The sequence below is a fragment of the Salmo trutta genome, chromosome 24 (genome assembly GCF_901001165.1).
Source record: "Salmo trutta chromosome 24, fSalTru1.1, whole genome shotgun sequence".
In the NCBI taxonomy this organism is placed as follows: domain Eukaryota; kingdom Metazoa; phylum Chordata; class Actinopteri; order Salmoniformes; family Salmonidae; genus Salmo; species Salmo trutta.
The window spans coordinates 2,254,618-2,278,460 of NC_042980.1; the positions used below are offsets into that span (position 1 = coordinate 2,254,618).

At 41.0% G+C, this 23,843-nt stretch overlaps 1 protein-coding gene across 19 annotated transcripts in view; it reads right to left on the bottom strand.

Moving 5' to 3' along the window:
- The window catches only part of LOC115160590 (E3 ubiquitin-protein ligase MYCBP2), a 342,793-nt gene that overhangs the window by 119,198 nt on the left and 199,752 nt on the right, over nucleotides 1-23,843 (bottom strand). For all 19 annotated transcript variants that reach the window (XM_029710772.1, XM_029710779.1, XM_029710778.1 and 16 more), the window contains 4 exons: nucleotides 16,435-16,656; nucleotides 15,792-15,983; nucleotides 11,286-11,492; nucleotides 637-774 (listed from right to left, as the gene is read on the bottom strand). In XM_029710772.1, coding sequence (XP_029566632.1) covers nucleotides 637-774; nucleotides 11,286-11,492; nucleotides 15,792-15,983; nucleotides 16,435-16,656 — 759 coding nt within the window. The remainder of the gene's footprint in view (nucleotides 1-636; nucleotides 775-11,285; nucleotides 11,493-15,791; nucleotides 15,984-16,434; nucleotides 16,657-23,843) is intronic.

Sequence of the window (23,843 nt, forward strand, 5' to 3'; positions counted from 1 at the left end):
TTACTCATCTCATATGTATATACTGTATTCTATACTATCTACTGTATCTTAGTCTATGCCGCTCTGATATTGCTCGTCCATATATTTATATATTCTTAATTCTATTCCTTTACTAGATTTGTGTGAATTGGGTATTTGTTGTTGAATTCTTAGATATTTCTTGTTAGATATCACTGCCGGAGCTAGAAACACAAGCGTTTCGCTACACCCGCGATGAAATCTGCTAAACACGTGTTTGTGACAAATAAAAAAAAATTTAATTAGATTTTTTTAAATGGTGTTTACCCAGGTGCGCTGTTTAGAATGCTGTTTTACCGCAAAATACATTTTAGCAAATGTTTGAAAATTATGTTTTATTGGCTGCTTCTTTCAGAGTTGCAAGATCTGTTAAGATGCAATACCATAAACTAAATGTGATGTCTGTCATTCTGAGCACCATTACCATGGGTGACCGCCCTAATGGTTTATGCACCAAATGCATATGGATCTGATCAATTTCTCAAATGGCCGGTGAATTAAAATCTTCCCGTCACGTTGTCCTGCGCCACATTTTCCTAATGGAAACCCTGGCATACATGTGGTTAGATAGATGAATAGATATGTATGTATAGGGCACATCATTTTAGTCCTGTGTACCTTGAGTGGCACGGCCTTATCGAGGCGTATCTCGGCAATGTCGCTGGGGGAGTCATCGGTGCTGTAGGTTCCCTTGACCAGCTCCAGAGACGTCCACCTATGGGTGTGGGCCGAATCCCCGGGGTGCTCTGTCTGGGCCTGGAGGGGAAGAAGAGGGGGAGAGGGGAAAGAGAGAAAGGAGAGACGTGGTGAGAAAGAAGAACTCCTGGGGAAGCTTAAACTCAAATACAAGCCAAGAACCAAAAGAGAAGGTCAGTGGTTTCAGGAAAATGAATCGCAATGAATACCAATATACACACAAGTCTTTGAAAAGTTGTAGACTGCCGTGAATTTAACTTGTTACTGCTGGATTATATACAAAGCATGTTTAAGATTGTGCTCGAGGACTACCTGAGCTAAATATACTGCTAAAAAAAATAAAGGCAACACATAAACAACACATCCTAGATCTGAATGAAATAAATAATCTTATTAAATAACCTTTTCTTTACATAGTTGAATGTGCTGACAACAAAATCACACAAAAATAATCAATGGAAATCCAATTTATCAACCCATGGAGGTCTGGATTTGGAGTCACACTCAAAATTAAAGTGGAAAACCACACTACAGGCTGATCCAACTTTGATGTAATGTCCTTAAAACAAGTCAAAATGAGGCTCAGTAGTGTGTGTGGCCTCCACGTGCCTGTATGACCTCCCTACAACGCCTGGGCATGCTCCTGATGAGGGATCTCCTACCAGACCTGGACTAAAGCATCCGCCAACTCCTGGACAGTCTGTGGTGCAACGTGGCGTTGGTGGATGGAGCGAGACATGATGTCCCAGATGTGGTCAATTGGATTCAGGTCTGGGGAACGGGCGGGCCAGTCCATAGCATCAATGCCTTCCTCTTGCAGGAACTGCTGACACACTCCAGCCACATGAGGTCTAGCATTGTCTTGCATTAGGAGGAACCCAGGGCCAACCGTACCAGCATATGGTCTCACAAGGGGTCTGAGGATCTCATCTCGGTACCTAATGGCAGTCAGGCTACCTCTGGCGAGCACATGGAGGGCTGTGCGGCCCCCCAAAGAAATGCCACCCTACACCATGACTGACCCACCGCCAAACCGGTCATGCTGGAGGATGTTGCAGGCAGCAGAACGTTCTCCGCGGCGTCTCCAGACTCTGTCACGTGCTCAGTGTGAACCTGCTTTCATCTGTGAAGAGCACAGGGCGCCAGTGGCGAATTTGCCAATATTGGTGTTCTCTGGCAAATGCCAAACGTCCTGCACGGTGTTGGGCTGTAAGCACAACCCCCACCTGTGGACGTCGGGCCCTCATACCACCCTCATGGAGTCTGTTTCTCACCGTTTGAGCAGACACATGCACATTTGTGGCCTGCTGGAGGTCATTTTACAGGGCTCTGGCAGTGCTTCTCCTGCTCCTCCTTGCACAAAGGCGGAGGTAGCGGTCCTGCTGCTGGGTTGTTGCCCTCCTACGGCCTCCTCCACGTCTCCTGATGTACTGGCCTGTCTCCTGGTAGCGCCTCCATGCTCTGGACACTACGCTGACAGACACAGCAAACCTTCGTGCCACAGCTCGCATTGATGTGCCATCCTGGATGAGCTGCACTACCTGAGCCACTTGTGTGGGTTGTAGACTCCGTCTCATGCTACCACTAGAGTGAAAGCACCGCCAGCATTCAAAAGTGACCAAAACATCAGCCAGGAAGCATAGGAACTGAGAAGTGGTCTGTGGTCACCACCTGCAGAACCACTCCTTTATTGGGGGTGTCTTGCTAATTGCCTATAATTTCCACCTGTTGTCTATTCCATTTGCACAACAGCATGTGAAATGTATTGTCAATCAGTGTTGCTTCCTAAGTGGACAGTTTGATTTCACAGAAGTGTGATTGACTTGGAGTTACATTGTGTTGTTTAAGTGTTCCCTTTATTTTTTTGAGCAGTGTATATCAGTGACAAAAAAATTCTAGTATAGAGATGAGAGAAAAGGTCTCTCAATTTTTATGTATTTATTTCAAGGAAATTCCAGGTTAAATACAGGTGAATTTAATCTATGACGTATATAAAAATACGTTTAAAAAAAGAATACATTCGTTTTAATTTTAGTTCACTAAAATGTGACGATACGAGAATTAAACAAACTAACGGACATTTAATTAGCTACATTGCCTTCAGCAAGTATTTACACCCCTTGACTTGGAAATGGATGACATTTAGATTTTGTCGTCACTGGCCTACACACAACACCCCATAATGTCAAAGTGAAATTCTGGTTTTCGAAATGCTTACAAATGAATTAAAAATGACAAGCTGAAATGTCTTGAGTCAATGAGTACTCAACCCCTTTGTTATGGCAAGCCTAAACAAGTTCAGGAGCACAAATTTGCTTAAAACCTGTTGAGGCCAGGGGGCAGTATTGAGAATTTTGGAAAAAAATATGTGCGCATTTTGAACTGCCTCCTACACCAACTCAGAAGCTAGAATATGCATATTATTGTTTAGGTTTGGATAGAAAACACTCTGAATTTTCTAAAACAGTTTGAATGGTGTCTGTAAGTATAACAAAACTCATATTGCAGGCAAAAACCTGTGAAAAATAGATAAAAAAAAAAGAGAATTTTGTGACTGTACTATTTAGTGTCATTGTTTTAAAGATACCACAGTGAGAAAGGATTCAGTTCGCAACTCCTACTGCTTCCACTAGATGTCAACGATCTTTAGAAAGTTGTTTGAAGCATCTGTGATAAATACACACCGAATTAGAAAGCTTACAAGTTGACACGTCATCACTTCATTTTTTGCGCCTGCGCATGAATCTGAGAAGAGTGCCTTTGTCATTATCGTTTATTCTAGACACTTGATAGGTTGTGTGAAAATATTACTGATGTTTACTGATGTTTCACGTTAAAAATGGAACAAAAGATTAGTGCTAAACAACGTTTGACATGTTTAAACAAACGTAAATAGATTATTTACTAGGTTTTCTTTAGTTTTTCGACGTGACTTTACACTGCCCACCTCATTTTGTGGGAGCCTACTGAACGCTAACTATTTGGACATAAATTATGAACTTTGTCAAAAGAAACCACATTTGTTCTGGACCTGGGATCTCTGGCAGCGCCTTCTGATGGAGATAATCAAAGGTAAGGGGATATTTAGAATGTTATTATCGATATTAGATGATGCTAATGCTAACGGTATAGCTTAGCTTAGCTTAGCATATAGCTTATTGTTGTTAGCATAGTACCCAGTTTATACAAAATGTGATTTCCCAGTAAAGTTATTTTGAGATCTGGCCCTTCGGTAGCAATTACGAGATGATAATATATTATTCTTTGAATGACAATATTATAATTTACCAATGTTTTCGAATAGTAATTCCGTGATTTGTAATGCTGGATTCACTGGGTGCATTCGAGCCGAAAAAAATTCTGAATTTCACCGCGACTGTAAATGCTGTTTTTGGATATAAATATGAACTTGATGGAACTAAAAATGCATGTATTGTATAACATAATGTCCTATGAGTGTCATCTGATGCAGATTGTCAAAGGTAAGTGCATAATTCTAGCTAGTTTTCTGTCTGTTGATGCCCTTCTTTGAATTGGCTAAACATTACACGCAGCTATTGTCAATGTACTCTCCTCACATAACCTAACTTTATGCATTCTCCGTAATGCCTCTGAAAATCGGACAGCGTGGTTAGATTTAGGAGATATATCTTTCAAATGGAGGAAAATAGTTGATTATTTGATTTTTTGAAATGATTACTCTTGCAGTTTTGAATTCCCCGCCATGGTCACATGACAATGAATCCCAATACCGGGATAAGATCGGGATAAGATCCTCAACAGGTTAACAAGTCAAATAAATACGTTTCATGGACTCACTGTGTGCAATAGTGTTTAACACGATTTTTGAGTAACTACCACATCTCTGTAACCCACACAAACAATTATCTGTAAGGTCCCTCAGTCGAGCAGTGAATTTCAAACACAGATTCAACCACAAAGACCAGGGAGATTTTCCAATGCTTCGCAAAGAAGGGAATTGGTAGATGGGTAAAACAAATTAAAAAAGCAGGCATTGAATCTCCCTTTGAGCATGGTGAAGTTAATAATTACACTTTGTATGGTGTATCAATACACCCTGTCGGCTTCCGGAGTGCCACAGTGGTCTAAGGCACTGCATCGCAGTGCTAGCTGTACCACTAGAGATCCTGGTTCTAGTCCAGGATCTGTCACAGCCGGCCGTGCCCGGGAGACCCATGGGGCGGCGCACAATCGGCCCAGCGCTGTCTGGGTTAGGGGAGGGTTTGACCGGCAGGGATGTTCTTGTCCCATTGTGCACTAGCGACTCCTGTGGCAGGCCGGGCGCAATGCACTCTGACACGGTCGCCAGGTGTACGGCGTTTCTTCCGACACATTGGTGCGGCTGGCTTCCGGGTTAAGCAGGCATTGTGTCAAGAAGCAGTGTGTCTTGGCTGGGTCCTTACGCGTCCTTACTAACTCAGTTGCCGGAGAGGAAGGCAACCTGCTCAGGGATTTTAAAAAAGGTGACTTTAAAAAAGGTAGAGAGTTTAATGGCGGTGATAGGGGGCGGCAGGGTAGCCTAGTGGTTAGAGTGTTGGACTAGTAACCGAAAGGTTGCAAGTTTGAATCCCCGAGCTGACAAGGTACAAATCTGTCGTTCTGCCCCTGAACAAGGCAGTTAACTCACATTTCCTAGGCCGTCATTGAAAATAAGAATTTGTTCTTAACTGACTTGCCTAGTTAAATAAAGGTTCCATTTATTTATTTTTTAAATACAAAATAAATAAAAAAATAGAATAAAACTGAGGATGAATCAACAACATTGTAGTTACTCCACAATACTAACCTAACTGATAGAGTGAAAAGAAGGAAACTTGCACAAAATACAAATATTCCAAAACATGCATCCTGTTTGCAACAAGGCACTAAAGTAATACTGCAAGAAATGTGGCAAAGAAATTAACATTTTGCCCTGAATACAAAGTGTTATGTTTGGGGAAAATCCAACACAACAAATGACTGAGTACCACCATATTTTCAAGCATAGTGGTAGCCGCATCATGTTATGTGTATGCTTGTAATCGTTAAGGACTGGGGAGTAAAACAATCATAACAAATGTTATGACTTTTCTTCCACTTTGACAGAGTATTTTGTGTAGATCGTTGACAATTTTTTTAAATTAAATCCATTTTAATCGCACTTTGCAACACGAAATGTGGAAAAAGTCAAGGGGGTGGAAACTTTCTGAAGGCACCGTATCTGTTCTGTCCAATCATTAGCAAGCATGCCTTTGCAGAATATTTAATACAATCCTCTCATTGGCAGAATGAGCATCACTTAGTTTACAGAACTGTTTGAGCTGAGCCCTGCGCCACTGCAACACAAACACAGCTCCCGACCCAAGCAGTCACTAAAAGCAGCTCACTCGTCTCATCCTTTTTGGACTAATGCGCAGGCAACCATGGTAGTTGTACCACAGCCAGGTAAATTGTACCAAAACTGAAGTCTGTTAACTACTCTAGGCTAGGGGGCGGTATTTTCACGTCTGGATGAAAAGCGTGCCCAAAGTAAACTGCGTGCTACTCAGGCCCAGAAGCTAGGATATGCATAGTATTAGTAGATTTGGATAGAAAACACTCTGAAGATTCTAAAACTGTTTGAATGATGTTTGTGAGTATAACAGAACTTATTTGGCAGGCAAAACCCCGAGGACAAACCATCCAGGAAAAACATTTTTTGAGGTCACTCTCTTTTCAATGGGTTTTCAATGGGAATCTAGAATTCTAAGGCAGTTGCTTGCAGTTCCTATCACTTCCACTGGATGTCAACAGTCTTTAGAAATTGGTTGATGTTTTTCCTTTGTGTAATGAAGAAGTAGCCCTGTTCAGAACGAGGGTCGAGTGAAGTGTACTGTTGTGGTTGAGGCGTGTGACCTGAAAGCGCGCTCCATTTTGTTTTCCTCCGGTATTGAACACAGTTTATCCCGTCTTAAATTTTATCGATTATTTCCGTAAGAAAATACCTAAAGTTGTATTAGGAAAGTTGTTTGAAATGTTTGGACAAAGATTACAGGTAATTTATGAGATATTTTGTAGTCATGTTGCGCGAGTTGGAACCGGTGTTTTTCTGGATCAAACGCGCAAAATAAATGGACATTTTGGATATATAACGATGGAATTAATCGAACAAAAGGACCGTTTGTGATGTTTATGGGACATATTGGAATGCCAACAGAAGAAGCTCATCAAAGGTAAGGCATGAATTATATCTTTATTTCTGAGTTTCGTGTCCGGCCTGGCGGGTTGAATTATGATTGTGTTTGCTTGGTGGGGTGCTATCCTCAGATAATCGCATGGTTTGCTTTCGCCGTAAAGCCTTTTTGACACATTGGCTGGATTAACAACAAGTGTAGCTTTAATTTGGTGTATTGCATGTGTGATATCATGAAAGTTTAACATTTATAGTAATTTAATTTGAATTTGTCGCTCTGCCATTTCACCGGATGTTGTAAAATCGATCCCGTTAACTTCTCTAGGAAAGGGGGCAGTATTGAGTAGCTTGGATGAAAAGCATGCCCAAAGTAAAATGCCTGCTACTCAGGCCCAAAAGCTAGAATATGCATATAATTAGTAGATTTGGATAGGAAACACTCTGAAGTTTCTAAAACGGTTTGAATGATGTTTGTGAGTATAACATAACTCATATGGCAGGCAAAAACCTGAGAAAAAATCCAACCAGGAAGTGAGAAATCTGAGGTTTGTAGTTTTTCAAGTGATTGCCTATCTAATTGTCCGGTTGGAATATTATTTAAGATTTATGATAAAAACATCCTAAAGATTGATTCTATACATCGTTTGACATGTTTCTACGAACTGTAATGTAACTATTTTGACTTTTTGTCTGGACTAAATTCGCGTGCTTAGTGAATTTGGAGTGCTGGACTAAACGCGCAAACAAAATGGAGGTATTTGGACATAAAGATTAACTTTATCAAACATTTATTATGGAACTGGGATCCCTGGGAGTGCATTCCAATGAAGATCATCAAAGATAAGTGAATATTTATAATGCTATTTCTGACTTCTGTTGACTCCACAACATGGCGGGTATCTGTATGGCTTGTTTTGGTGTCTGAGCGCTGTACTCAGATTATTGCAGTTTTCTTTCGCCGTAAAGCTTTTTTGAAATCTGACACAGCGGTTGCATTAAGGAGAAGTTTATCTATAATTCTGTGCATAACACTTGTATCTTTTATCAAAGTTAATGATGAGTATTTCTGTAAATTGATGTGCTCATTCACCGGTAGTTTTGGAGGCAAAACATTTCTGAACATTACACGCCAATGTAAAATGGGGTTTTTGGATATAAATATGAACTTTTTCGAGCAAAACATACATGTATTGTGTAACATAAAGTCCTATGAGTGCCATCTGATGAAGATCAAAGGTTAGTGATTCATTTTAGCTGTATTTCTGGTTTTTGTGACACCTCTCCTTGCTTGGAAAATGGCTGTGGTTTTTCTTGTCTAGGTGCTGTCCTAACATAATCTAATGCTATGCTTTCGCCATAAAGCCTTTTTGAAATCGGACACTGTGGTTGGATTAACGAGAAGTCTATCTTTAAAATGGTGTATAATACTTGTATGTGTGAGAAATTTGAATTATGAGATTTTTGTTGTTTTGAATTTGGCGCTCTGCTATTTCACTGGCTGTTGGCGCGATTCCGACCGTATCTTCTCCACTATGCAATCCGGTTTCCGAGTACGCTCAAGGTACTAAATTATATCATAACCGCCATCGATAAAAGACTACTGTGCAGCCATCTTCATTGACCTGGCCAAGGCTTTCGACTCTGTCAATCACCGTATTCTTATCGGCAGACTCAACAGCCTTGGTTTCTCAAATGACTGCCTAGCCTGGTTCACCAACTACTTCTCAGACAGAGTTCAGTGTGTCAAATTGGAGGGCCTGTTGTCCGGACTTCTGGCAGTCTCTATGGGGGTACCACAGGGTTTAATTCTCGGGCCAACTCTTCTCTCTGTCTATATCAACGATGTCGCTCTTGCTGCGGGTGATTCCCTGATCCACCTCTACACAGACACCATTCTGTATACATCTGGCCCTTCTTTGGATACTGTGTTAACAAACCTTCGGCAATGTTGTTTACAAAATAGCCTCCAACACTCTACTCAGAAAACTGGATGTGGTCTATCACAGTGCCATCCGTTTTGTCACCAAAGCCCCATATACCACCCACCACTGTGACCTGTATGCTCTAGTTGGCTGGTCCTCGCTACATATTCATCGCCAGACCCTCTGGCTCCAGGTCATCTTTGTAAGTCTATGGTAGGTAAAGCTCCGCCTTATCTCAGCTCACTGGTCACGATAACAACACCCACCCGTAGCACACGCTCCAGCAGGTATATCTCACTGGTCATCCCCAAAGCCAACACCTCCTTTGGCCGCCTTTCCTTCCAGTTCTCTGCTGCCAATGACTGGAACAAATTGCAAAAATCGCTGAAGCTGGAGACTTATATTTCCCTCACTAACTTTAACCTCTCTGGGGCATGTGGGACGAACTCGTCCCACCTACGTAACAGCCACTGAAATCCAGTGGCGCGATTTTTGAATCGTTAGAAATACTATTACTTCAATTTCTCAAACATATGACTATTTTACAGCTATTTAAAGACAAGAATCTCGTTAATCTAACCCCACTGTCCGATTTCAAAAAGGCTTTACAACGAAAGCAAAACATTAGATTATGTCAGCAGAGTGCCCAGCCAGAAAAAATCAGACACCCATTTTTCAAGCTAGCATATCATGTCACATAAACCCAAACCACAGCTAAATGCAGCACTAACCTTTGATGATCTTCATCAGATGACACACCTAGGACATTGTGTTATACAATACATGCATGTCTGTTCAATCAAGTTCATATTTATATCAAAAACCAGCTTTTTACATTAGCATGTGACGTTCAGAAAAAGCATAACCCCCGCAAACTCCCGGGGAATTTACTAACAGTTTGCTAAATTACTCACGATAAACGTTCACAAAAAGCATAACAATTATTTTAAGAATTATAGATACATTACTCCTCTATGCACTCGATATGTCCGATTTTAAAATAGCTTTTCGGATGAAGCACATTTTGCAATAATCTAAGTACATAGCCCGGCATTACAGGGCTAGCTATTTAGATACCCACCCAGGTCAGCCTCCACCAAAATCACATTTCCTATAAGAAAAATGTTCTTACCTTGCTTGTTCTTCATCAGAATACACTGCCAGGACTTCTACTTCAATAACAAATGTAGGTTTGGTCCCAAATAATCCATCGTTATATCCAAACAGCGACGTTTTGTTCGTGAGTTCTAGACACTATCAGAATGCTTCTTCACGGTCCCGCGCATGGCGCATTGGCGTGTCAAAAATGTCTAAATATTCCATTACCGTACTTCGAAGCATGTCAACCGCTGTTTAAAACCAATTTTTATGCCATTTAACTCGTAGATAAGTGATAATATTCCGACCGGGAGTATGCATTGAGCCTAAACAGCCAAATAAAATTTCTCCTCAGGAGCGACTCGTGCATGCGCCTCATTCAAAGGTCCTCGGAGCAGCCACTTACAAAAGGTGATAATGTGTTTCAGCCTGAGGCTCCCTCGTAAACCTTCAGTTATTTCCCGGGCTCTGAGAGCCTATCGGAGCCCTGGGAATTGTCACGTTACAGCTAAGATCCTTACTTTTCAATAAAAAGATGCAAGACGCACGACTCCTTGTCAGACAGGGTACTTCCTGCTTGAAACCTTGTCAGGTTTTTGCCTGCCATAGGAGTTCTGTTATACTCACAGACACCATTCAAACAGTTTTAGAAAATTCAGAGTGTTTTCTATCCAAACCTGAACAATAATATGCATATTCTAGCTTCTGAGTTGGTGTAGGAGGCAGTTAAAAATGGGAACATCTTTTTTCCAAAATTCTCAATACTGCCCCCTATCCACAAAAGGTTAAACATCAGCTATCTGAGCAGCTAACCGATCGCTGCAGCTGTACATAGCCCATCTGTAAATAGCCCACCCAATCTACCTACCTCATCCCCATATTGTTTTTATGTACTTTTCTGCTCTTTTGCACACCAGTATCTCTACTTGCACATCATCATCTGCTCATCTATCATTCCAGTGTTCATTTGCTAAATTGTAATTACTCCGCTACTATGGCCTATTTATTGCCTTACCTCCTCACGCCATTTGCACACACTGTATATAGACTTTTTTTTTTCTATTGTGTTATTGACTGTATGCTTGTTTATTCCATGTGTAATTCTGTGGTTGTGTCGCACTGCTTTGCTTTATCTTGCCCAGGTCGCAGTTGTAAATTGTTCTCAACTAGCCTACCTGGTTAAATAAAAGGTGAAATAAATAAAGTAAATAAAAAAATGCATTGACTAAAATGACTGAGAAAAAAGATTGCTTGGACTTTTAGTTAACTGATAACAAAGACGGATTAAATAGCTAAAATGTGACTATAAAAGGACTTAGACTTAAACTAAATCTAAAATAGCTTCCAAAGTTAATAAAAGGTATATATAAAACTCTTACATCATCAGCGAGCACCTCCAACTCGTACTCATGGATGCCCCCGCCACCGTAGACACAGAAGCCCACCAGCACCACGCCGGGCTTGTCCACCGTCAGACAGATGGCATCTGGAGAGCCGTTGCCCGTGTTCCAGCTGCGGCCCTGGCTCATCTTGGTGAAGCGATTGGGAGTGGACTTCACAGAGTGAAGCGAGTTTAGACCGTCCACCTGGGAGAGACGAAGAGACAAGTGATTACGATGTATTTTATATAGTTTTTATATTGTCATGGTTAGGTCATGTAGTGTTTGTTTAAGGAAGTTTTGTTAACGTCATTTTAGCAACCAGAAAAATTAGGTATTTATCTGGTTGTAATCTGACCTGACAATAACCAAAGATCACCTCTAACAAAGACCAATTGGTTCTAAAAACATGTTAACAACCAGCAAATGATGCCAATAAGACTTAAATGTGTCAACTTTGTGTTATTCATTAGATCGCTACATAAGTCTACCAGGTGGTAGTACTGAGGTGAATAAACATCAGCAGGGGCATTCCATTGTTATTGTACAAGACCATGTATGAAGCAACCTCACCGACCATGACGTCGGCCAACATACTTCAGAAACAAAAACAACGAGGTAGGACTGTGGCAGTTATAAAACTTTAGAAGACTGATTGGTCATCCAAATTACTGCGGTCACCGTAATAACCGTTTGAATAGCAAAGAAAAATACATATTTAATTTTTAAGACGGACATTTTCTCCTCTCCTCCATTCCTCAATGCATTTGCTGCTGCTGTAGCAAGGGGGTGTTGCCTAGGCAACCTAAGACTTGTTTGCTACTATACTGCATGTGTTTCAGCACGGAGCAACAAAGTTTCATGTCCATGTTACTGTAAAGTCCATGTTATAGCAGAAACGCTCTCAACCACTCAAATTCCCGGCTGTCCCATCTTCAGTCAGCTGTTCTTTCCACAGAAGAAAATCCATAACCATCAGTTACACAGTTACATATGTAATTGTGCCATCCCTACTACGAGGATGTCCTGATCGACTGTGTGGTTAGTTTTAGTCACCTTGCTATTTATGCCACACCTATGTGGCCAGAGATAGCCTGTCTGTGGTTGTTACACGGATATCCAGGGCCTGGTTATATAAAACACCAAAAGTGTTTCACTTAAGGAATAATTTTCACTTACGTAAGGTAATTGTTTAAGGGTGTTGCTAAGAGCCTCAAATATTCCCTTATGTAAGGGCATACCTTAATGGGATTCACTGAATAAATGTCTCGTCAAAGAGATTGCATTTACTTTGAGATAGAAATTCTATTTTGTTCTACAATCAAGACAGGAAAACCAAATTGCTTCAGAAGATAAACTACATTTCATGTAGTTACTTTTTTCTCAAATTGTTTCTATTACTTTCTAGCAGGATTGTGCATATTCCATTGTTTAGCTAAGTAGCTAGCTGGTTGATGTTTTCCTTTTTTAACCAGGGGAGATGAAAGCAACAATCACCTCCACAAATGCTGTTTACATTGATATCCATACTGAATGAAGCAGTTAAGGGACTTAATGGGCACTAGAGGTCGGCCGATTAATCGGAATGGCCGATTGCAAGTTTTCATAACAATCGGCATTTTTGGACACTGATTTGCCGATTTTTATATATATTTTTTTACACCTTTATTTAACTAGGCAAGTCAGTTCAGAACACATTCTTATTTTCAATGACGGCCTAGGAACGGTGGGTTAACTGCCTTGTTCAGGGGCAGAACGACAAATTTTTACCTTGTCAGCTCGGGGATTCAATCTTGCAACCTTATGGTTAACTAGTCCAACGCTCTAACCACCTGCTTTACATTGCACTCCACGAGGAGCCTGCCTGTTACGCGAATGCAGTAAGAAGCCAAGGTAAGTTGCTAGCTAGCATTACATTTATCTTATAAAAAACAATCAATCAATCAATCATAATCACTAGTTAACTACACATGGTTGATGATATTACTAGTTTATCTAGCCTGTCCTGCGTTGCATATAATCGATGCGGTGCGCATTCGCGAAAAAGGACTGTCGTTGCTCCAACGTGTACCTAACCATAAACATCAGTGTCTTTCTTAAAATCAATACACAAGTATATATTTTTAAACCTGCATATTTAGTTAATATTGCCTGCTAACATGAATTTCTTTTAACTAGGGAAAATGTGTCACCTCTTGCAACAGTGTCAGGGTATATGCAGCGCAGTTTTGGCCGCCTGGCTCGTTGTGAACTGTGTGAAGACTATTTCTTCCTAACAAAGATAGCCAATTTCGCCAAACGGGGGATGATTTAACAAAAGCGCATTTGCGAAAAAAGCACAATCGTTGCACGACTGTACCTAAACATAAACATCAATACACAGAAGTATTATATTTTAAACCTGCATATTTAGCTAAAAGAAATCCAGGTTAGCAGGCAATATTAACCAGGTGAAATTGTGTCACTTCTCTTGCGTTCATTGCATGCAGAGTCAGGGTATATGCAGTTTGGGCCGCCTGGCTCGTTGCGAACTAATTTGCCAGAATTTGACGTAATTATGACATAACATTGAAGGTTGTGCAATGTAACAGGAATATTTAGACTTAGGGATGGCACCCGTTAGATAAAATACGGAACGGTTCCGTATTTCACTGAAAGAATAAACGTTTTGTTTCCGGATTCGACCATATTAATGACCTAAGGCTTGTATTTCTGTGTGTTTATTATATTATAATTAAGTCTATGATTTGATAGAGCAGTCGACTGAGCGGTGGTAGGCACCAGCAGGCTCGTAAGCATTCATTCAAACAGTACGTTCATGCGTTTTGCCAGCAGCTCTTCTGTTTATGACTTCAAGCCTATCAACTCCCGAGATAAGGCTGGTGTAACCGATGTGAAATGGCTAGCTAGTTAGCGGGGTGCGCGCTAATAGCGTTTCAAACGTCACTCGCTCTGAGACTTGGAGTAGTTGTTACCCTTGCTCTGCATGAGTAACGCTGATTCGAGGCTAGCTGTGGTCGATGTGTTCCTGGTTCGAGCCCAGGTAGGAGCGAGGAGAGGGACGGAAGCTATACTGTTACACTGGCAATACTAAAGTGCCTATAAGAACATCAAATAGTCAAAGGTATATGAAATACAAATCGTAGAGAGAGAAATAGTCTTATAATCCCTATAATAACTACAACCTAAAACTTCTTACCTAGGAATATTGAAGACTCATGTTAAAAGGAATTAAAAGGAACCACCAGCTTTCATATGTTCTCATGTTCTGAGCAAGGAACTTAAACATTATCTTTCTTACATGGCACATATTGCACTTTTACTTTCTTCTCCAACACTTTGTTTTTGCATTATTTAAACCAAATTGAATATGTTTCATTATTTATTTGAGGCTAAATTGATTTTATTGATGTATTATATTAAGTTAAAATAAGTGTTCATTCAGTATTGTTGTAATTGTCATTATTACAAATAAATGTAAAAAAAAAAAGTACAAAGTAAAAAAGAATAAAAAAATCGGCCAATTAATCGGTATCGGATTTTTTATTTGATCCTCCAATAATCGGTATCGGTATTGAAAAATCATAATCGGTCAACCTCTAATGGACACCCTTCACCTTTTCACTTAATTTAAGGGGGGAATTCACCTTAAAATGTTTTGTGCAACTGACTTAAAGTTAAGGAAACTTTAAGGGAAAGGATAAGGGGAAAATTAACTTTAAGGTGTTTTATGCAACCGGGCCCAAGTCCCTATAGGGAGAATAGCAGTTTCCTTGACAACGTGAACAAGGGTTTTAGAACTGTGTTTTCTGTTGTCATGACGGCCAAACTGCAGGGTGCCAGAGTGATTGAGATTGAGTGTTGAGAATGCAGCCGGCAGCTGCAGGGTAGAGCGAAACAGACGGAAAAGTGGATGGACAGAGGGACAGACGTGTGGATGGACAGAGTGAGAGACGTCACTGCCCGAAGTGACTCAGCATCTTGTAAACAACAAAAGTAATTCTGCATTTTTTTAGCTTCCTCCATTTTGATTGAATAGTTTTCAACAAATATATTGATGCAGATACTGTATGTAGCATAACAATTAAATGTTATGTATATTTGAAAAACATTTGATTTTATTAACCTTGAATATTAGAATTGCTAAGAAACCATACAGATTGAGGTAGGGAGGAATAGAATGCACTGTAAATGGCGGATACCTCAACTGAATGACTTCTCAACCCCAACAGAGCACTATATTTGGACTGGAGTAAGGTCTAAATTTGGGGAAGGTCGATTCGATTACGAATCTAGCCAACCTATTAACAGGAATAGGACTAGATTTTTTAATGGCTGTCAATATCCTGTTCAATCCCTGAACAGGCACAACCTGGTAATGAATGAAATCCTAAACAACACTAACATTGACTAATGTCTTTAGACATAAACCATCAGAGTGTGTGTCTTGGAGGGGGGGGGGGTCTGTGCCGGCATGCCTGCTCGTGCTCTGTGTTTGTTCTTTACCTCAGAGCCCAGTGCAGAGGCTGTGAGCTCAGAGACTATGCTGGCCAGCAGGCCACAGGTGTTGGAGACCAGGTGGGGAGAGAAGAGCTCCACCTCCTTTCTCAGGCTCTTCCTCACTGGCAGCACTACAATCACCAGCATCTTCTCGAGAACCTCCCTGAAACTTGTCATCCCCATCAGGTTCTCCTCCGTCTGAAAGGGGGAGAGGAGAAAAGAGAGAAAGTTTAACAACATCGAGAAAGGTCAGCAACTGTGTCTTCTCTGATTGTAATTTTTTTTTTTTATAAAATAAAAGACAAATCCACTGAATCCATCAAATTCTACGTGATAAGCACAACATGGGAAATCAGGAGACAGAGGTTACATGTCCATTTCAATGATAACACATTTTAATAGGTGAGTGTTACAACAGTAAAATAGGTTAAGCGATATGGCTAAACCCTGTGCTAGTTATGGGATATTCACAAAAAGTATTGGAGTAGGAGTGCTGACCTAGATTTTCCTTTTTAGATCATAATTAATAAGATATGGATCCAGGGAACTGAAACCAGATCAGCACTCCTACTGGGAGACGCTTTTTGAATAAGGGTCCTCATTGGTCAGACATTGTGTCAAAATTTCACTGCCTTTGGTGTTTACTCACGTGGCTGAGTTTCTCCATGTGTGCCACCAGCAGGGGGAAGCGATGGGCGAGCGCCGAGTCGTTCTCCGTGCTGACCTGTTTGACCAGCGAGCGCAGCAGCACTTCGCCGTCGTACGCAATGGGCAAGATGGATGTCAGCTTGACTGACGTGTTGCACAGCGCAGACATCACTGCCGCTAACAGTCGGCTGCTCGATGTGCGGAAATTGGCCTCGGCAATGTCCTGGTGAAAGGGAGAGGGGAAAGGGTGGGTGAGGTGGTAAACTTTCACTAAAGAGATGCGATAACTAGAGCCAGAATGCATTTGACCTTAACTTATCATTAGCTATGTATTTTCTAGATTATTTTTGAACACAAAAGCTTAGATGAGCAATTTAAATGGCAACCAAGACACAGTATATACGTACTAATACAGTGAGCTCCAAAAGTAATGGGATAGTGACACATTTTCTGATGTTTTGGCTCTGTACTCCAGCACTTTGGATTTGAAATGCTACACATTTGTTGGATGCATTTGCTCTTTGTTTTGGTTGTGTTTCAGATTAGTTTGTGCCCAATAGAAATGAATTGTAAATAATGTAGTGTGTCACTTTTGTTGCAAATAACAGAATATGTTTCTAAACACATCTACATTCATGTGGATGCATTTGCAGTCACTTTTATTGTAAATAAGAATATAATGTTTCTAAACAATTCTACATTAATGTGGATGCTGCCATGATTACGGATAATCCTGAACGAATCGTGAATAATGATGAGTGAGAAAGTTAGACGTACAAATATATCACCATGACAATAACAGGGGAGGTTAGCATTTCTGGGAGGTATGATATTTGTGCGTCTAACTTTGTCCATTTCATGCATCTGAAGGTACAAACTAACCTTCCCGGCAGGCCCAGAGAGCAAATCAAGGGCACTATAGGCCTACCGTCTGGCCAATCGGATGGTTCAGGTGACCGTGTCAGCAATAACGTAGCACAAAGCTACAGCAAAGTTGATACTGTGAGATTTGAAAACATTTAAAACCATGACTAGAGAGAGACTGTCAACGAAACTAAGCGCAAAACATTTCAGCACTCTAATTTTCTAATTCTTGTCTAACCAATACCCAAATGAAGATTAATTGAAAAATAAACATCCGCATTTGAATGTCCTTTTTCTCGTTATTTTATTAACGAATGTATAAAGATGTTGATGAAGAAATACTATACTGCCGTTTTCAGTTAGAAATGTAACACTTTAGAGTACTTAAGCATCAAATACATTGCAAGTTGAGGGATTTTCACAACAGTGCCGGGTTATAAAAAGTCTATTGTCCAGCTAATAGGAAACATTTGCATGATGGGCAACAGCTGTTACAGTTGTGATGTCTTCACTATTATTCTACAATGTAGAAAATAGTAAAAATATAGAAAAATCCTTGAATGAGTAGGTGTCCAAACTTTTGAATGGTACTTGCTTAATTCATTTGATTAATATTATGGCGTTTCTATTCCATGAAAAACAAAAAACCCTCGGTTTCTGTTAGGATGGAACGGAAAATATGGCACTGTTCTACGTGATGTCCGGGAGTACAGTACTGGGCTATTTAGCTAAAGATTTTTTTTAATGATATGACTCTCCACCAATAATTACATTTAGAGGATTGGAGGACTATATTAATATCTAAGGGGCATTTTCCTTACATTTAGAGGATTGGAGGACTATATTAATATCTAAGGGGCATTTGAGAATGCCTGAGAATATCTAATGGAAAATGCCCCTTTTAGATATTAATATAGAGTCCTCCAATCCTCTAAATGTAAGGAAAATGCCCCTTAGATATTAATATAGTCCTCCAACGGCCACAGAGGGAAGGCTATGTATTCTGTGCCCACTCGTGGTATCGCTTTTCGGTTACACATCCTTGGAATAGCAGAACAGCAGAACGGTCCGGGCGGCCCTTGCTGTGCCTGGTGAGCAGTTGGTCAAGTTCTGTTGTCAGAAGAGGAATGGAAATGTCAGGGTGAACCGAAAACCTGACAAATCCGCCACGTTCTGTATGTTGACTCTGCCTGTCGGAGGTAGAGTTCCAGAGCTCACAGCTCACAGGTGTGCCTGGCATGAATTGTGACTCCATCTCGTTCCTTTTCAACGCGTGAGTGTGAGTCAATGACTATTCAAGCCATTGACTCACTGATGAATGAAGATGATGAGCGATCGGCAAAGGCAATCTGTAATCTGCGGGCATCACGGCTTGGTAAGAAATGTTTTATATATATATATATATATATATATATATATATATATATTTTTTTTTTTTTTAATTCTCAGAACATTAACCATGTGTGTTCGCTTGTTTAATACTGTTCTGTAGTTATGACCCAATGATTCGTCTGACAAACAAAGAAATGTGCGTCCTGCAGGCCCAGATCAAAGCTGGCGAGACATTCAATAACGTCATCTTCACAGAAGAATCAACTGTGGCCCTCGAGCAATTTGCTCAAACTTTCTACAGAAAAAAAGCAAGAAGATCAAGAAGATTAACGAAAGCATAATGATGTTGATGAAGAAAGGCTGTTTTGAGTTATAAATATAACACTTTTGAGTACTTAAGCATGAATACATTGCATGTTGAGGGATTTTCACAACAGTAGCCGGGCTATAAAAAGTCTATTGTCCTGCTAATAGGAATCATTTGCATGATGGGCTACCTTCTGTATTGTAACCACAATGTCACACATAATTTGTATCTGCCTTTCCAATTACTTTTAGAGTTTGTGAATTACAAACGTGCACTTTCTTTTTGGTTAAATTGTTTTAGTTCGAACATGCAGACTTTTTTTCTTTAAATTATTGTTTTATGTAGGATGCTACATTTTTGACCAGTTGCAATTGTAAGTGGAACTAATAAAAAAATCCTACTTCTATTAGGCTGTTAAGCCTCATAGCCAGTTAAGTTATATAGGTCTATGCTCCGAAGAAATAGACTCCAATTAAGCCCTCTTGTTGTTTGTAAAGTCAAATTCAAAAGGCATTCGCACATCTGAGCTATCTTCTTTGCAGGTGCACGGCAACAGCCGATAAGATGAGGAAAAAGATGGAACCCGCACTGCTCTTGATAGTTTCACTGATCTTTAATAAACTTTACGCATCGGCCTCACGGCCTTCGTCAGAGCTTTTGTGAGTTTTTTTAAATTAGCACCCTTATGTAAACCTAGCCCCACCCACATCCGTTCCACGCATCGAAAGGGGTTGGAGGCGAAGGAAAAATAAATAAGTGGTACCAAATATAACAATATGCATTTCATAAATATTCAAATAAAGTGTGTACATAAAACGTATTAAACACGTCTGTGAAACCACAATGAGGACATCGACCTACCAAGCAAGTTTTCATAAATCATTGGGTGCCGTGTAAGAAAAACGTCAGAGTAGTCTGAAATAGGGGCATAATTCATGTTCAAATGTACAACATAACATACATAGGCATTTCATCATTAAGCCATTTAGGAAATAATGTCTGGAGGGTGAAACTCTGGCTGATTCTGTCTGATTTTATTTTGTGGCTGGCAGTTGGCATGAACCAATTTATCGCGTAAATAAAACATGCCAGTGTTTCTTGACCGCATCTCCCACTTTTCACGAGTTCAAAGTATATATGGTTGTGAACATTAGTGTTCTTTAGCGGGTCTTTTTTGTAGCAGTTCATCTCGTGTTTTTCCCCAATGCCAAATTAAAAGCTTCATCCACACATTGTGGAGAAAAGCCTCCTCTTAGAAACCTATTGCACATCTCCGCTGCCTTTTCAAGATAGTCCTGAAAATGATTTGTTGGGAGGGGGGTTCACACCTAGCTCAAGTTGGGGAGGGGGGTTCACACCTAGCTCAGCTATTGGACAGTTCTTTAGTAAAGGTTGAATAGTCTATTGTTCAGCTAATAGCCCATCCTGCTACTCTTCTTAAAAACGAATAATAATACTTTTTCCTCTTTCCATGTTAAAGATTCCAATTGATAAAGTTTTTTGAGGCACAATTGGCCCCAACCCCAATTAACACATTTGGGCACAGTCGATATCGTTCTGGACTTCGGGCTAGAATGTTGAGGGTTTGAAACCTGCTCCCTGCTTGCTATAATGAATGAATTTGATACACCTGGTATTGGATATGGCTGAAAAAAACTTGCTAAATAGCAATTTTCGTAAATTAACTTCATGATAAAAAATATGTACCGTAATTTCCGGACTATTGAGCGCACCTGAATAAGCCGCACCCACTGAATTAAAAAAAATATATATACTGCTCAAAAAAATAAAGGGAACACTTAAACAACACATCCTAGATCTGAATGAAAGAAATAATCTTATTAACCTGTTGGGGCTAGGGGGCAGCATTGAGAATTTTGGAAAAAATATGTGCCCATTTGTAACTGCCTCCTACACCAACTCAGAAGCTAGAATATGCATATTATTGTTCAGGTTTGGATAGAAAACACCCTAAAGTTTCTAAAACTGTTTGAATGGTGTCTGTGAGTATAAAAGAACTCCTATGGCAGGCAAAAATCTGAGAAGGTTTCATGCAGGAAGTGGCCTGTCTGACAAGGAGTCGTTCTTCTTGCCTCTGCTTATTGAAGAGTAAGGATCTTAGCTGTAACGTGACAATTCCTAGGGCTCCAATAGGCTCTCAGAACCCGGGAAAAACCTGAACGATGACGAGGCAGCCTCAGGCTGAAAAAGATTATCGCCTTTTCCAAGTGTCCCATTAGGTGACAATGGAATGAGGCGCGTGCGCGATTTGCCCCCGTGGAGTATTTCAATTCGGCTGTTTAGCTTATTGCAGATTCCCGGTCGGAATATTATCGCTTTTCTACGAGATAAATGGCATAAAAATTGGTTTTAAACAGCGGTTGACATGCTTCGAAGTACGGTAATGGAACATTTAGAATTTTTTTGTCACGCCATGCGCCATGCTCGTGACCGTGATTTAGTATTCTGATAGTGTCTAGAACGCAAGAACAAAACCTCCCTGATGGAACATAACGATGGATTATTTGGGACCAAACCTACATTTGTTATTGAAGTAGAAGTCCTGGGAGTGCATTCTGACGAAGAACAGGAAAGGTAAGAACATTTTTCTTATAGGAAATGTGATTTTGGTGAAGGCTAATCTTGCCGGGTGTCTAAATAGCTAGCCCGTGATGGCTGGGCTATGTACTTAGAATATTGCAAAATGTGCTTCATCCGAAAAGCTATTTTAAAATCGGACATATCGAGTGCATAGAGGAGTAATGTATCTATAATTCTTAAAATAATTGTTATGCTTTTTGTGAACGTTTATCGTGAGTAATTTAGCAAACTGTTAGTAAATTCCCCGGAAGTTTGCGGGGGGTATGCTTTTTCTGAACGTCACATGCTAATGTAAAAAGCTGTTTTTTGATATAAATATGAACTTGATTGAACAGACATGCATGTATTGTATAACATAATGTCCTAGGTGTGTCATCTGATGAAGATCATAAAAGGTTAGTGCTGCATTTAGCTGTGGTTTGGGTTTATGTGACATTAATGCTAGCTTGAAAAATGGGTGTCTGATTATTTCTGGCTGGGCACTCTCCTGACATAATCTAATGTTTTGCTTTCGTTGTAAAGCCTTTTTGAAATCGGACAGTGTGGTTAGATTAACGAGAGTCTCGTCTTTAAATAGCTGTAAAATAGTCATATGTTTGAGAAATTGAAGTAATAGTATTTCAAACGATTCAAAAATTGCGCCACTGGATTCAGGTGGCTGTTACGTAGGTGGGACGAATTCGTCCCACCTGCGCCAGAGAGGTTAAATACTTTTTTCTTTACATATTTGAATGTGCTGACAACAAAATCACACAAAAATGATCAATGGAAATCCAATTTATCAACCCATGGAGGTCTGGATTTGGAGTCACACTACAGGCTGATCCAACTTTGATGTAATGTCCTTAAAACAAGGCTCAGTTGTGTGTGTGGCCTCCACGTGCCTGTAAGACCTCCCTACAACGCCTGGGCATGCTCCTGAGGAGGTGGAGGATGGTCTCCTGAGGGATTTCCTCCCAGACCCAGACCTGGACTAAAGCATCCGCCAACGCCTGGACAGTCTGTGGTGCAACGTGGCGTTGGTGGATGGAGCGAGACATGATGTCCCAGATGTGCTCAATTGGATTCAGGTCTGGGGAACGGGCGGGCCAGTCCATAGCATCAATGCCTTCCTCTTGCAGGAACTGCTGACACACTCCAGCCACATGAGGTCTAGCATTGTCTTGCATTAGGAGGAACCCAGGGCCAAACGCACCAGCATATGGTCTCCCAAGGGGTCTGAGGATCTCATCTCGGTACCTAATGGCAGTCAGGCTACCTCTGGCGAGCACATGGAGGGCTGTGCGGCCCCCCAAAGAAATGCCACCCCACACCATGACTGACCCACCGCCAAACCGGTCATGCTGGAGGATGTTGCAGGCAGCAGAACATTCTCCGCGGCGTCTCCAGACTGTCACGTCTGTCACGTGCTCAGTGTGAACCTGCTTTCATCTGTGAAGAGCACAGGGCACCAGTGGCGAATTTGCCAATCTTGGTGTTCTCTGGCAAATGCCAAACGTCCTGCACGGTGTTGGGCTGTAAGCACAACCCCCACCTGTGGACGTCGGGCCCTCATACCACCCTCATGGAGTCTGTTTCTGACCGTTTGAGCAGACACATGCACATTTGTGGCCTGCTGGAGGTCATTTTGCAGGGCTCTGGCAGTGCTCCTCCTACTCCTCCTTGCACAAAGACGGAAGTAGCGATCCTGCTGCTGGGTTGTTGCCCTCCTACGGCCTTCTCCACGTCTCCTGATGTACTGGCCTGTCTCCTGGTAGTGCCTCCATGCTCTGGACACTACGCTGACAGACACAGCAAACCTTCTTGCCACAGCTCGCATTGATGTGCCATCCTGGATGAGCTGTACTACCTGAGCCACTTGTGTGGGTTGTAGACTCCGTCTCATGCTACCACTAGAGTGAAAGCACCGCCAGCATTCAAAAGTGACCAAAACATCAGCCAGGAAGCATAGGAACTGAGAAGTGGTCTGTGGTCACCACCTGCAGAACCACTCCTTTATTGGGGGCTTGCTAATTGCCTATAATTTCCACCTGTTGTCTATTCCATTTGCACAACAGCATGTGAAATGTATTGTCAATCAGTGTTGCTTCCTAAGTGGACAGCTTGATTTCACAGAAGTGTGATTGACTTGGAGTTACATTGTGTTGTTTAAGTGTTCCCTTTTTTTTTTGAGCAGTGTATATTTTGAACATAAATAAGCCACACATGTCTATAAGCCGCAACGCCTCGGCCGTCTGCTCTCTGTGTGTTGACCCAGTCTTCGAGCTCATTTTCTAGTTCGGGCCATCTGCTTTTCTTCACTCTGA